Raw genomic sequence first — 14777 nt, 5'->3', positions numbered from 1 at the left:
AAGAAAAGAAAATTAAATTAACTTCATCAAAAAAGGGCGGATGGATTTATTCCGCGATTGGCTCATACCTAGGGAACTTGGCAGAGTGATTGCTGTGATGGACGACGGAAAAGTACATCGAAGTCAACAGAAGAATCATGGAGGACCACCAGCGAAGCTGAGAATGTCCGGGCTTTGCATTCCTAGCTTCTTTCTGGACGCCACCGTGCAGTGGGAAATTGAATGAGAGCCCGCGTCACCTGCCGGATCGGACACTAGTAGAGGCTTCAACCGCACCGCACGTGGCATTGATTCACACGTTAGTTCAACCCATCGACTCACTAGTGCCAGACGGGGATGGCCATAATCTCAGTCGGAACCCAACACTTTTTCTTTTGGAGTAACCTTCGGGGAGATACCTGTACCTCATTCGCCCCCAGGGCATGTTTTATCTTCTCCTGTTTCTTCTTGAAACTTCCTAGCTCTGTGGGGTAATCAGCAACGTGGTGTTGTGCCACTCTTCGACCTGCAAGCGTCCATCTACATGATGTGTTCGAATGGAGAGAGAGAGAGAGAGAGAGAGAGAGAGTGGAGAATAATAATCAGGAGATGGACTGTGGAGCATACCGCAGACCGACACCTCTGACCCTAATGGAATAAGTGATGGGAAGCGCGGATGATGGAAAATGGAGGGAGCAGTTATTTACTCCGCACTCCCCTTCCAGTTCAGCCAGAAGTCTCAAATGGCATTTGAACATCTCGAAAGCATGTCAGTGACTCCTTTCCCTACCTTTTTATCGGAACATTTCGAAGCTAGGCACCGGCCATGAATCCGATACGCACAGGACAGGCTGCGTTCTGCGCAGTTCCCTGCCCACCCGGGTGGGTATGGGGTAATCATAGCCTCACCCCGTGCTCATCAAGATTCCACAGCAACTTTTCACAGGTATAATATTCTCTCCGCTCATTTTACAGGGTATTTCCATGTTGCAGAATCCCTCGGTGGGCGCCTGCGATCCTTAATTGCCTAGTACATTATCTTAACAAAGCCACTTGGTAGAAATATAGGTCGATAGTGTAAATGAGGAGGAGCCCAGCGCTCTGGATGTTTCAAATCCCGCTTGCTGGGCCAGAACATCGCCGCCTGAAAACTTGTTTCAACTTGCATTCAAAGCAGCTTCAGATCGCGAGATGGAGTCTGCCATCCCCCGTCTACTCGGGCCTATTCGACGGCCAAGAAGAGTTCAAACAGACTTGCAAACGCTATCACCATCCTATATGCATACCCAGCTACTGTAGTCACATGTTCCATCTCAAAACTGTTATGGAAATGAAGAAACACGAAAGACGAAGAAAAACACCTTGATTCCAAAAGCAAAACACGCCAGTTTATAATAGGCCTTTGGCTCCATGCTGGTGTGGTTGAGAAAGCATCTTCGTGGGGCTCGCGACTCCCGAAGGAAGCCGTGCGGAGAGGATTCCAAAACGAAGAATAACTTCGGATATCGTGACGATGATAGAGATGAAAATCAAGACAATGATAATCCACGTTTGTCCTGCGGGAGAGGTCAACATAAACAGTGATAGAGAAACTAATGCAAGAAGTGCGAAAGAGCAGGCCCAATCAATACTTACTTGACATTTTGTTGTCGGCAATGGAATCAGACAGTATCTCAATTAGATCTAGGAATACCCGACATCGCTCGTTCAATACTTGAATGCGAGGTTTTATTTCTAGGTATTCTCGCACAGCGATATAAAGCGGATGAAGTGTCGGTTCACTGTCCCAGAAGAAATTGGGAACATCGAGCATATTTGAAGCTGTATGTAAATGGTTAGATTCCAATCAATAGCATAGAAATGGAAAGTATGTGGTTCGATAGGCACTATGCCCTCAGAGACACTTACATAGATTCACTTCAACCCGACTCTTAAACAACTTGCCCATGATCTGAAAGACCTCCTCCCTCTTCATGCCTAGATGTCCCGTCAAAGCCAGCCTTCGCGGAACATCTTTTGCTTCCGCCATCTGTTTTGCCATAACTTCTTCAAAGAAGCTCAACTTGGTACTCTGCGCAATCCCATGGCTAATTGCTAGTTTTATCATATGATCTCCGCTCCGTAACGTGATCATATCATTGTAAACACGAGGACGTGATATTTCAGTTGAGTACTCGAAGTGGAATTCTTCCGTTTCAAAATCTTCTTCTGGAAGTGGATTGGTAGCGAGAGGGATCGGGATACCGTCTTTGCTTGATGCAAAGGCAAGGTCGGCAAGGACGTCTATCTCCTGTCTCTCTGAGAAATTCCAAAACACGACGACCCCATAGCTGAAAACAAACATTTCTGCAAACGAAAGCGCATTTGGTGGGATATTCGACACTTTGGCGGTGGGCGAACCTTCTGCAAATTGGTCTTCAGCCTGCTCGCTTACATCCTTATAGTAGTCGTAGGGTTGATCTCTACCAGGAGAGTGGCCATACGCTTCGTGCTCTGGTTTTTGATCGTGATCCTGTCCGTCCGATCTGCTGTTTCTCTCGGCGCCGTGGTCCTTCACGGAGTGCTCATCCTGCTCAGCGTAGTACTCCTCATGATAATCCCGCTGCTCATTTCTCGCAATCTCCTCGTCTAGAACAACTTTTCCTTCCGCGCTTCTAATTATCGGGCTGCTCCTGATCCGATATCCATCCCTACCAGGGAGTAAAGGTAGATGATACGCCGTATACAAACAATCGTCATATAACTTTGTCCTCGCTCCATGGCATTCCTTCACAAACATCGCCGTAGAGGTCATTTTATAGCCCTGCGCCGTACAATACGCCGTAACACGAGGAAGTCTCTCTGCCCGACGCGCCTTCGGCAACCGTTCAGCATAACTCTTCGCCTGCTCGGGCGCAACTCGACGACGCATAAGCGCCTCTTCCTCTGCCAACAGCGGTCCAAGCTCATTGTCCACAGAGAAATCCCGACTTCGCAACCTTCGCTCGGCCTGTAAGCGACGTAATCTCTCCTCAGCGGCTTCCCCCTCCCCTGCTCTGATCATCTCTTCTCTGGCAGAGGGCGGGAACTCTTCATCTTCATCTTCTTCCAACACGGTCTCGGGTAAAAGCACGAGCTTTTCGCTAACCTTTGTTGATCGCGGCGGGAGATGTGGTAAGGAGGCAAGGCGTCCTGCTGACCTTGGTCGTGCATCGCCCGCTGATCCCACTGCAGACGAACTAGCTCCGACGCCCGCTGGACCTCCTATCCTTGAAGCTCGGGGCCGCACCCGGCCGGGCGGGAGTCTTTGATGCATGGACGGCATATCAGAAGCATATTGTAGCACGTTGTCAACGGTAATAAATCTTGAGGCGGGATTTGCTGGTGCATTGAAGCGGCGTCGGTATTGTTGATCGCGGGAATCAGTGACCTGCGAAACGATGGTTAAAATGATTGAGAATTGATGCTCTTGCAAGTGACATGAAGCAAAAGCCAACATGAATCCACTTACGAGCACTGTTGGATTTCTCTTGCCTGTTCCAGGGCCTCCCTTGGGAGCCATGGTGCTATCTTCTTATCGTCTGATCCTCCCAGCAATGTGTTTGTATGTATCGTAGCAGTCGCGGCACACAACACGAGATATTGTTTCACACACAGGCACCCAGCTCTGTTCCTATCTTTCCAGGAACAGGAAGCGGATCCCAGCAGTGAGTATCCCAAGGTACCTTTTGATTCGAATGCTATATGTTTAAGTTTGAGAACACCATTGTACAATTCAAGCGGGAGGGAACAGGTCTTTAAATTATGTAGTTAAAAGCGCGGTGTGCATGTAGAAGTACATAATTGAATCAGCAAACAGTTAAAGCACATCATTCACCACCAGGTATTTTCCGACCGCACTCTGTGAAGCTAGGAGGGGCAAGACATTTCGCTTGTGCCGAAGCGTCTGGCCTCATTCTGGTGTTGGCGAAGCTCCAACTTCATGCTGAGCTCATCCGGTCGAGAGTGTCTTGGCACACTTCATCCAGGTCTTGGCAGCTCCGGCGCCCACTCACCGCCGCCCGGCACACTCTCGGGGTGGTACATGTAGCCTTCCATTTGGTATGGCCCGTCTTGTTGCATCTTCCAAGGGTGCGAGGACCGGGCTCCCAGCAAGCACCACTTCTTCTTATCGGCATGTAACCACGGCATGTCACTAATCTGCCACTGCCATCAATGTCACTACTTGATCATGGCCTCAATCGACAATTATCGGCATTGTATATTGTATTAACTCCTCCGTCCTGTTTGTCTATTTATTCATGTTAGGTGAAACAAGTAATCCGTCAAGCAAAATACGCAGCATGGGTTCGATGAATCGTCATGATGATAGTTTTTAGAGAATTGAGGGCATCAATTATCCGTCTTTCAAAAGATATCCTTCCCAGTAGATAAACATATGAAAAGTGCTACAAACAATTTCTGAGATTTCGTGGCCAGAATAGCATAGAAACCAATCTTCAGTAGCAGCCACGTTCTAAAATGCGAAGCAAATGCCAAACTCGAAATGGCCTATCATCGCGATCTCAGCTGACGATCCTCGTCCCAAATCTCCTGCTTCATTTTCTGCAATCGCATATGCTGCTGCTGTAGCTTGATCAATTGACTCTCTGGAGGAGATGCGTGATTAGTTAACTCCTCATGCAACTTGCGGTATTTTTCATAGCCATGCTTGAACTGTCGCGCTTTTTCCCTCAATCTCTGACGCAGTATGGTCACGCTCATGGGCGGCGTTGAATTGCCCGAAGTACTCTCTTCACTGGATACAGTGGATGGTCGTCGCCTCTTATGCTGAGAGATTCGAGTGTCGGCATGTGTGATGCCAAGTCCCACAGGAAGACCGCGAGCGCCGGTACGTGGCGTTTTTTCTTCATCCTCGGCCTTTCGCTTTAGGGGCTTAGACACCGCCGGGGCCTTCTGCACATGTTTGGGTTGCCCGAGCACCGGTACCTTCGTCGCGGATCCAGCCCTTTGCCTTGGAAGATGGTGGATGAGAGGAGAAGATGAGCTGGATGACTGATTTGTGCTGGAAGATTTTCCCGTTTTCTCGATATCCGATGCATTTGTGGGAGGTGAGGAGCCTAACGGGGAAGGTTTCTGGGGAGACCTATTATTCGCTGGACGTGATGCAGTGCTAGAAGATGAAACTGTCTTTGATGGACGAGACTTCGGCTGAGACGGCTTCTTATCTTTAGCCGGGGCTGGCGATTTTATCGATGTGGATCGCTCGCTTGGCTGAGAATCGGGAGAGCTTCTTTGAGCGTCGGCAGCTTTGGACGATTGTGTGATACTTGAATCAGCCATTTCGGCATCTTCGTCAGAATCAACCACAAACTCAGCCGATTTGAATTTAGCATCTGGTTTCGAAGCTGCTTTTTTCTCTGTGGCTTTATCAGTCTTCTTCGTCACTTTGCCAGTAATGGTCGAGTTTTTTGGCTTAGGGGCGGGCGCGCGTTTAGGTATAGCACCGGGTCGCTTTTTCAGCCCAGAGGCGTCTGCCTTCTTGCTGATAGCTGGAGTGCTGCTTGATGTATTGGGACAAGGTTCGGATTCATTTCCGGTACCGTATCCCTCTTTGGAAGGCTCGTCTGATGGAGAGATATGGATCCGCGGCGTGACGCTCTTAGGTGGCGGGCCTGTATGGAGGTTTAACCGAGAGAGAACTTTGCCTTTCCCTCTTTCGTGTTTTGGAAGAAGCGTTTGCCATAATTTGTCCTGTTTAGAGACCCTCATTCTGTCAAATGCGGAGATGGCATTGTCAATCGCGTCTTGACGGTCATCTTCCGACGGGTATGGAAACTTCCAAACGTCCAAATCCTTGTAGGCTTTATCTTTAAGGTCATACTTTTCCCTGTTTAGTCGGTTCTCCGTGCCATATTTGCGTACAAGGGTCAAGCAATCTTCTTGAGAAGAACGTGTTTTCTGGGCGAGGAACTTAACGGACACCGGCCGTACGGCGAGTAGATGAAGCAAGGGGACACGCAGAGCCTCCAACCTAATCTTATCTTTGTTCTGTGTCGTCGGGACGGATGTTGGAGTAATAGCGGGAGACCGAGACGCAAGAAAAGCGGGACTAGCTGGAGAGGATCGGCTAGCAGTGTTCGTAAAGAATCGTTCTTTCTCCATATCTGCCTTGCTTGTCGACATGCGAGCTAGGCTTGCCGCTTCTCTGCCGGTTGCTGTACGGTTATCCCCGGCACCCAGGGCCCTCATTTGGTCGGTCGTGATCATGGGAGTCCTCTTCGACTCCTTGCCCTGCCGGAAGGCGCTGAGCCTCTGCTCAAGGGTAAGCAGGGCCTCATCGGTGCCTGCGGTGGCTTCTCTAGCCCTCTGAACCTCCAGGCTATGGCTCAAGACACCAGAGAAATAGAGACTATCCTTGGCGTCGGGAGGGGAAACATAGAGCTCCGAGCGAGTATTCTCAGGATAGGAGTAGAAGGGCTGGGAGCGAGAGCCGAAATGGAGGGACGGGTGTTTCCCTAGGCGGAGTCGAGCATTCTGGTCCTTGCGAAGGCTGTCAATAAGGTCGTCGAGAGTGCTCTGGGCGAGATTCAAACGCATGATCTGAGCGGGATTTCTGGGAGAGTCAGCTGAGGGCTCCCCGGAGCCTTCAGTCCGGAGAAGGGTGAGGCCTCCCTCAGGAATATCAAGAGGAGCCATTCTTGGAGCAGAAGGCAAGGTGTATATAGGGACGAAGCGTTGGCTGGGACGTAAAATGGAACTGGGACGTTGGGTGGATTATGCGAGGGAGGGAGAGGGTTGCAGAGAGCTGCAGCGAGCGAGCGAGCGAGGGCAGAGGCTACAGGAAAGAGTGGACGACAATGGGAACACCTTCATTGCCAAAGGATGGTCGTAGTCTAGAGGAACAAGGGAGGCTGGCGGAGGGAGACAATGATCATGGTAAAGAGCGTGTCATGGTGAGGTTGAATGGGGGAAGAAAGGGAGCTGTGATTGCAGGCTGAGGAATGTTTGATGGTCAGGATGACCCAAACTCCGGGTATTGCTATTATTGATTCATGCACTAATTAATTTTGCCAGGGTCTGAACCTTGTATTAACGAAGTTCTCGCAGGAAGTCAACAGTTCACTATAATTACTACTGCATGTAACTACCAGATCTACCTGAGGAAATACGCTGTTGGGTTCACCCGTCAGACAGCCAGCTGGCTGTGGTTTTTCCAGCGAAGTGCCGCGCGGAGCTGAGCATTGACCTTGCATCCACGGCCCAGCAGCAGGGTCGCCCCAGACCCTCCTCGTGGGCGAAAACCAAGGGAACCACAAAAAGGCACTGCTCAGGTTCGGAGAACCGAAAGAGGAGGCGGCGAAAATGATGGTCTGGGGTAATTAATCATTAGCTTCCGAAGGATCTTCTGGTGTGAGGACAAATGATTTCATGTTGACGCCTTGACTCTCCTCAACTTATCGCGTGCGTCTTCTCCTCCCGTCCAGCGTTTGTCAGAGGGAGAGGTGGGGGGGCACGACAGGATCCGGTTGCGGATAAATACAACTTCGTGCCCACGGTTGACACTTAAGCCTTGGGCGCGACCGTCCTTCCAGATGGCCCGCCATTGTCATGTTTGGGGCCCATAATTCTACACCCTGGTTGGATTGGTAATATGGTTAGAGTTAGCGGTGCCAAAACACCGTTGGCTGTTGTGAGATGCTCGCAGCGATTGGATACACTGCCTGGCGCAGACACGCCCAGAGTTTCGACCATCCAAGTGGTACTTCTTCCGTTCCCATAAAACGGAAAAAAAGGAAAGAGACGAGAGAAAGAAGACGGAGGAAATGTCAAGAATCGGTTGGATGGCGGTGATTTCAAGCGCTGTCTCAGCAGCTGCTTCAGTTGTCGCCCCAGCAGCAAGGGTTTTTGAACCCTGAACGGCCGATCTCCCCGGGCTGCTCAACCGCCCAAGGGGACCCGGCCGTCAGTGGCTCCCTCGCCGTCCTGTGGCTTGAACCAGGCAGCCTGTGAGAGGTGCTATTCTTGTCCTGCTCCTTTTCCTCCTTTTTCTTCTGCCTCTTCTTCCTTTTGGCCCCATCAGCATCGGCCGCGAAAGGTTTGAATCTACGCTGTTTCAGCCAATGCATGGAGTAGACCTCTGTATTGTCCCAAAAAAAAAAAAAAAAAAAAAAAAAAAAAAAAAAAAAAGAAAAAAATTAAAATAAATAAGTAAATTAATTGTTGAATGCAACTGAACCGGATATGTACACGTACGGGAATGGTCTTGCTTCGATACAGAGGACCGACACCAGCATGATCGTGATCCGGCGGATTACGATGGGGCACCAGTGAGCGGACCGTGAGTTGGCAGGGCTTCCCGGCCTCCGTTGAAATCTTCGTTCGTCCGCCATCCACCCAGTCAGCCGCCTCAAATACTCGACGTTGCACAGGCACCAAACGCGTCGTTCAGCCCCGGACACCATTTTCCCTCGACTTTTTAGGGCGAAACTTCCTGTACAAAACAATACGGAGTCTGCGCTCGCCACCCCAGCGAGAAGACTGACAAAAAACAATCGGGGATATGGTCGAAAAAATGGTACAAAGAGATCTTCCCTGCGAGCAAGATGTGGGGCGAGGTGGTACTAACACCGCGGAATCCCATCCTCGTCGTATTGTGGGCAAACGCCGTTGGTTTGTGATGTCACCTCCCAAACGCAACAAGTTTCATGGACGGCGACATGTCGAAACGTCCATAAATACGGCTCATTCGCACCTCGTGTGTGCACTTTGCCGGTATGGCGCTCTTGACCTGCCCATTTCCAGGCGGATTGACCGGTGTCTCCTCCAATCACCAAGGAAGCTTTTGTTTGCTATGGCGAGACGCCCGGGTTCCTGGGCCTTCGTTAGAGTTTCGGGCCAACCGCACCCGACCACCAAGACTGCATATGGGAGACACATACGATGGTGGCACTTGCATTAGTTACATTCACGGATGCCAACTTTTCTTGACGAAAACCTGCGATGACTGTGGAACGGACTGCCGTCGAGACAGTTGTCGATGACGGGTTGACCATCCCTTTATTCCGACCAGGAATTGTTATGTCCGACCAGCGCTCCGCTCAAGGCTCACCAGGTCATCTATTTCTTTTCAACCCCCGGTTGCCTTACACAGCCGATCGACACAGATACTCATCGGCTGCGGAACCAAATCCCTCAGCGGGATGGCATGCATCAGTCCCCTTCATGAACATTGAAGTGCGGCGTGGGATGGTGAGCACCCCCGCCGCTCGACTCGCCATTCAAGCGATTAAAGTTACACGCCTGCCCACTGAGCCATCGCTTCTTGAAAATCATATCTTCTTGGATTATTCTCTTTGTCCCTGTTCCGGAACCCAATCATGCATTCACATGTTCTGAGCGGGGTATCATCCTTGTCACTGATCTCATGTCATACAGTGAGCTGATCCCTTCCCTTCAGACCATTATTGACGCCAGGGAAACAAAAGGAAAGAAGCTCACTGCCTTCTGGTTCGATTTGGCAGTTCAATTTTTTTTTTTTCTTTTCTTTAATTTTTCCTTCCTTGAAGAAACTGGATGTGCCGGGGGAGATTCAGGAGCCCGAAATCCATGTCTGATCCTGGTTTGCGACATGGATAAACAGCCGAGATGTGCGGCTAGACTGAAGAACTACCAAAGTTTATCAGTTCACAGGTGGTTTTCTCCTTAGACCACGCCAATATGCAGTCCTCTGATCCAAAAAAAAAAAAAAGAACCACAACACCAGAACGCGCACCTTTTTTCTTCAAGTATGTCAAGCTCATTATATATGACTGATCATGGTTCCTATGCACGTGAAGTCATGTATGGTAGGATTGAATGGGTCTGGTGCATCTCTGCTGTTTTTCAATGTAACCAGCTAATGGAGTACATCCTTGAGCTATATGGGGGCACCTGGGTGGGAATCCTGGCCATCGTGACCCTTTGGGTCAGGAACAAGGGAGCCGTTTGTCGCTTTCCAATCTTTCTTTGCACTTTGTGCAAACATTCAAGATGTGAACCTATGTCTCAGAGAGATTCAAAGAAACTGCTATTGGAGCTCAATGAAGCTGGTACATGTTATGCATGTACTCCGTACAGTATAATGTGCATACAGCACATGTGTGAAACCGGTGACTCAAAAGGTAATGACTATTTGGATTTTTGTTGACCCGCACTTCACACGTCCCTGTATGTCCCCATCCTATGTCCTAGGAAATCTTCTATCCATATGATATAATCTTTTGTTGATTGATAGGGGGAAAGGAAACACCAAACATTTGGTTTTGTCCTTGCTATGTATTCCAGTTATCACAGTCAACTTCGAGGTTTGTCTGACGACTTGAATGTTTTCAAACCCAAGCGATCCACATCGCGGAGTTTGCTGACAGCCTGACACTCCGGATGTGGGGCCTTGCTCCAAGGAGATAACACAGGGCGCCACGTGGTGTAACACTCTGATAAGGTTCCATCATTGTCTAACCTCGCTACTTTCGCTTGGACGAAGAAGACGGAATGTCAGTGCGATTAAGATTCTATCTGCAGCTTGAGGTGCGCATACGGGGTCGGTGTTATGTCGAACCGAGGGATTTAAGGTGATAACCTTGAGCCTTCTTCCCCATGGTTCGACTTTATATTCGAGCAGAGAGAGAATAAAATGCCCAGGCTCCAAAGAGACTGAGATAAGGTCCTATGTATGGTTACCCCAAGAAAATTACCTCGATTGCTGGTCGATCCATTCAGAGATCTGGCCAGTTTCCATACGTCAGCTCTATGTTGGATCGCCTGCATCTCGCCGTGGGCTATCAAAAGCCTGAGACGATACAATGATTGTATGGTAGAGCCCATAGATCTTTTATGCAACTTACACTTCCAATCCGTTCTTCATTTATCTCCCTAGGAGAAGTCCAGCTGTGGTGCACGTCCATTCCTTGGATCTCCCTCCATACTCATATGGTTGACCTGTTGGTTCTGCTATTGTGTATTGGCCCATATCCACCTAATGCTCACTGGCTGCCTAGGATGGGCTTATGGGTATAGCTAGATTGAATCTTTTACTGCTAGCCTAAGTACAATGTCAGAACACTATGAATAAACAGCATCGGTGTTAATGGAGGAGGACCCCAGTATTGGCGGAGGACCCGACTCTTATATTTATTTTTATGGCACAGTCGGAACTCTTGGACGCAACAAGATGGGATCAATTTCCAGAGACTTGTGTCCTCGGGTTGGAAGTCTAGTGTTGCCAAATGTCGCAAATGGGTCAGGTGTAATAAGACCATGAGATATCGCACGGCCTTTCGCCCGGAAAAAGTGTCACATGAATAACTTGGATACAAATCATGGTAGCATCACTTCACATCATCAGAGGATATGTTCACCATTAGTAACTGCATCTTCATTCGCAGCAGCATATGCTCTTGCTGTCTTGCTCAATAACAGCAATTAGGCACAATGTTAAGGTTTGTCAGAATGTGGGACACTTCTATTGATTTCATCAGTGTCATATTTGGCGAGCAACAGTAGAACACACTTTAGGGAAGTTAGAGTGAATGTTAAAAAGTTCATGGAGACATCTATCTGGTTGTTCATATTGTGTATAATGGAATTGAAACCATTGGCAGCTAGTGAGCTTAACTGCTCGTAAAGACACACAACTTTGAGTATAATTAAAATCACTCTTGCATGCAATTCCTGAAGCTCAATTCTCGCAGAATGTGCAAATTGGCTGTGGATAGGGGGCACCATTGCCATATAATCCGTACCGAGTGTCAGGATCAATGGGGTCAAACATATCCCCAAGGTCTATGGAGTACATCATATATGTTTGATATTGTACTTCATCCTCTGTACCTATGGATGTAGGTGGGCACGTATGTATCTACTAATACATACAATCTTGATTGTTCCCCTCCGGCTAGCTAACAAAAAGAACGCAAGTTTGTTGCATTGATTACTAGCCATACTCTGTTGCGGAGTAGGGCCTATCAGTTTTGGCGGGCATGATTCTTAGGCTTTTGGCAAAACTTGACCACGAACCAAGGTACGGAGTACCCAGCCGGTTTGTCTTTGAAACAATTCGCTTGTCAACTAACATTGCAAGGCATCTTTTGGCACATTTGTGAAGCCGATGCCGGCTCAGCATAGGAGAGCCAAGCGAATAGCCTGAACCGAGTTCTGGGCGATGAACAGCATCTCCAGACTGGCGCTTTCGAGACGGACTGGGGGCATTGTTTTCATGCAATTGCTCCCACCAGCATTAAGCCGAGGAATCAGAGGTTGACTCACTATTGGATAATATGCATTTGTTATCCCATTGCGACCAGCTGATGTTCGGGTAAGGAATGATCATTTTCATATTAACATGTACACATCCGTAAGGCGGGTAATAAGAAAAACTAGGGGTTCTCTTTTTGATCAAAAATCTTCTGGCGCAGGCTCAATGGAAAATGGGGAGGTTTCACTGACTACGGAGTATAAGCATTGCAAAGACAACTTAAGGATGCAGGTCCAAGTCTTAACTTAAATGCACCCTGAGTCCTTCACTTTTATGTGTGGAAAGTGTACTCCGTAGTCTGAGACGCGAGGATTGGTTGGGCAACAAGTTGTTTGACTTCTGTTTAATAATCACACCACATTCACAGATTATGAGCAACTTACAGCTCCACTGCCTGTTTAATTTTACTTACTATATTTACATATTCTACGGAGTACTCTGTAAAAGTATTCTACTAGATCTTATTTACTATTTCTCTTTTAAAACATGTCAAAAGCTTAGACTGTGGTGAGTCGTGACTCCAATCCAGAAGTCAAATCAGAGTCAACCCAGCAGTTCTGGTCTGATTAACACTCCTGAATCTGTCAAGCTCAGAAACTTCAGATCAATGAAGATCCGAGGCTCCGAGCTAAGAAGTTGAAGGCTAACTACATGGAGACTAGTGTCTCGACAGATAACCATTATTTATGGCTAGATGTTCTGTAGATGGTTTCTTTCTGCATTTTCCACTCCTCCTGTAGGGAAGATGGTGGGTGAATACAAGATTCACAAGTTAAAGTTGCACGTATCATGAGCAATCTCCTACCACACTCTAAGGTCTTTTTTTTAGGACATTCTTTTCATCTTGGTCTCCCTTTGCGAAACCAGCTAACCCAGGAATAGATAATCAAGATGTTGCCTGTTTAACTTTGTAGTCTGTTGTAAATGACAACGGACTCTGGTAGGTTTAATTGGCAATACTACTGCTCGGGTCGAAGCCACTCACTCATGTATCAACCTTGGGAGAGAATGTCGAATAGGGCAAGCAAACGCTCCAAACTGGTATATCAATAATTCCTCCCCAGAATACCAGATATTCGTCTTATCTTCACTACGAAGCCGTTAGAGAACGGAGCCGACGTGAGATTTTCAGCTATCAGGAGCCGTCTCTACGGTGAAAAACTCGTCCTTTCTGATAGGATACTATTACCTCTTGCTATGGAGAACAATGAATCTTCCGTCTTGATATTGCTTAAGCTCAGGTTTACCATGTGGACACAAAAATATCGCCCCATTGGGCTTTAAGTTTGGACCGGCTAATTTCTCGCCTGTTATGTACAAAGTGGAGAGACCATAACAGACGGAAGGCGTAGCAGCGGCAAAGAAAGGAGTGGAGAATCCATGCACTCTACTCCGCAGCGCTCTTAAGATCGGATGTGCAGGATCGGCAGCAGAAGACAAGCTAGAAAACCGGCTCGACTGACCTCAGCGTTACAAGTGGTCTGGAAACCAAATATCTCGATATATCTATGGGGTATAATACAGTGCCCGTCATGATGTTGCAGAAGCTGATGGACAATGTCTTGAGAGGCTAACAAGGGAGGCTCTGGCTATTATCGCCTAAGCTCGATCCGGTAGCTTAAGGCTCAAGAATCAAAGGGTCAGCTCAGTAACCAGCTGAGCAATTGGAGGAGAAGCCATTTCTTACCCTGTCCACTAGCTTTGCAAAAAAAAAAAAAAAAAAAAAAAAAAAAAAAAAAAAGGGGAAAAAAGGAAAAAAGGGTACTTCATGCGGAGTACAGAGGAGAGCGACAGGTCCCAACATGCTGGTAACCCTTCTCCCCGTCCATATTTGCCAACGTCTGTCAATGGATAGCATGGACCCGCTACTGGATCGTGCCGCAAGGAATAATCGAGCTACAGTTGGACTCTGTAGCCTCCGCTTTGGCTGCAATGAAATATAGCTGCTATTGCGTACCCTGGCTGGTTTCCCCAGGTTTTAGCTTACCTGGAGGTTCTTAGTCTCCTCGTATATTTCAGACGAAGGGTCTATGAACTTCTACATCTGAATTTGAAATATGCCTCGTTCCCATCCTCGCGTCTTGTCTTCCTCGCTCAGTGTGATTCAAAGAAAACAGCGCCTGAGATGGGATGAAAAGCTACCTGGATGCGGAACCCACCTCCAGAAGTCATTGCTTCCTGGCCAGAACCAAATTATGTCAATCCCGAGTTTCGAGGCCCTCAGTTGGCCATCATCGGAATCGGGTTTCTTGTCTTATCGCTGATTATCGTCTCTCTCCGCATGTAGGTGCGATTCTGGATGATACGATAGGCTGGCTGGGATGATTGGCTTATGATTGCTGCGTTGGTTAGTAGTCTTCATACATGAAATTCATCCCTTCTTTCGTCGCAGGTTCCAAGTGATGATCAACCTCGCATACTATATGAATTCCCTGGGGCATTGATGCTATCCTTGCTGAATAGAAATCTGCTTCCTACCCCGTTTTGATTGGCACCACAATCCTGTGCATCGATTCCACCAAAT

General features: G+C 48.1%; 6 protein-coding genes across 6 annotated transcripts; 1 reads left to right on the top strand and 5 right to left on the bottom strand.

Annotated features, from left to right (window-relative positions):
* Positions 1-738: 738 nt before the first annotated feature.
* CIMG_00579 (YagE family protein) lies at positions 739-3868 on the bottom strand. Its single transcript, XM_001246807.2, has 4 exons — positions 3470-3868; positions 1888-3388; positions 1615-1800; positions 739-1535 (listed from the first exon to the last, which is right to left on the bottom strand). Exons 1-4 carry the CDS (start codon positions 3518-3520, stop codon positions 1369-1371), a joined length of 1905 nt encoding a protein of 634 aa, XP_001246808.1. The 5' UTR covers positions 3521-3868; the 3' UTR covers positions 739-1368.
* Positions 3869-4206: 338 nt separating this feature from the next.
* On the bottom strand, positions 4207-6893 carry CIMG_00580 (RNA polymerase II elongation factor ELL). The gene has a single exon (XM_001246808.2). The coding sequence runs from the start codon at positions 6655-6657 to the stop codon at positions 4513-4515; it is 2145 nt and encodes a 714-aa protein (XP_001246809.2). The 5' UTR covers positions 6658-6893; the 3' UTR covers positions 4207-4512.
* A 945-nt stretch (positions 6894-7838) lies between these two features.
* Positions 7839-8351, bottom strand: CIMG_00581 (uncharacterized protein; the record flags this gene model as incomplete). The annotated part of the gene is made up of 2 exons (XM_001246809.1): positions 7839-8025; positions 8215-8351. 2 exons carry the CDS (start codon positions 8349-8351, stop codon positions 7839-7841), a joined length of 324 nt encoding a protein of 107 aa, XP_001246810.1.
* A 610-nt stretch (positions 8352-8961) lies between these two features.
* Positions 8962-9880, top strand: CIMG_10583 (uncharacterized protein; the record flags this gene model as incomplete). The annotated part of the gene is made up of 1 exon (XM_012358823.1): positions 8962-9880. The coding sequence occupies one exon, from the start codon at positions 8962-8964 to the stop codon at positions 9355-9357; it is 396 nt and encodes a 131-aa protein (XP_012214246.1). The 3' UTR covers positions 9358-9880.
* Positions 9881-10293: 413 nt separating this feature from the next.
* On the bottom strand, positions 10294-10969 carry CIMG_12858 (uncharacterized protein; the record flags this gene model as incomplete). The annotated part of the gene is made up of 4 exons (XM_001246810.2): positions 10294-10368; positions 10460-10666; positions 10845-10872; positions 10926-10969. 4 exons carry the CDS (start codon positions 10967-10969, stop codon positions 10294-10296), a joined length of 354 nt encoding a protein of 117 aa, XP_001246811.2.
* A 2151-nt stretch (positions 10970-13120) lies between these two features.
* CIMG_10585 (uncharacterized protein) lies at positions 13121-13787 on the bottom strand (the record flags this gene model as incomplete). The annotated part of the gene is made up of 4 exons (XM_012358824.1): positions 13121-13151; positions 13239-13343; positions 13443-13640; positions 13717-13787. The coding sequence occupies 4 exons, from the start codon at positions 13785-13787 to the stop codon at positions 13121-13123; spliced, it is 405 nt and encodes a 134-aa protein (XP_012214247.1).
* Positions 13788-14777: the final 990 nt, after the last annotated feature.

The sequence above is a fragment of the Coccidioides immitis genome, assembly GCF_000149335.2.
Source record: "Coccidioides immitis RS genomic scaffold supercont3.1, whole genome shotgun sequence".
NCBI lineage: Eukaryota > Fungi > Ascomycota > Eurotiomycetes > Onygenales > Onygenaceae > Coccidioides > Coccidioides immitis.
This window is presented reverse-complemented; position numbering and strand designations above follow the sequence as displayed.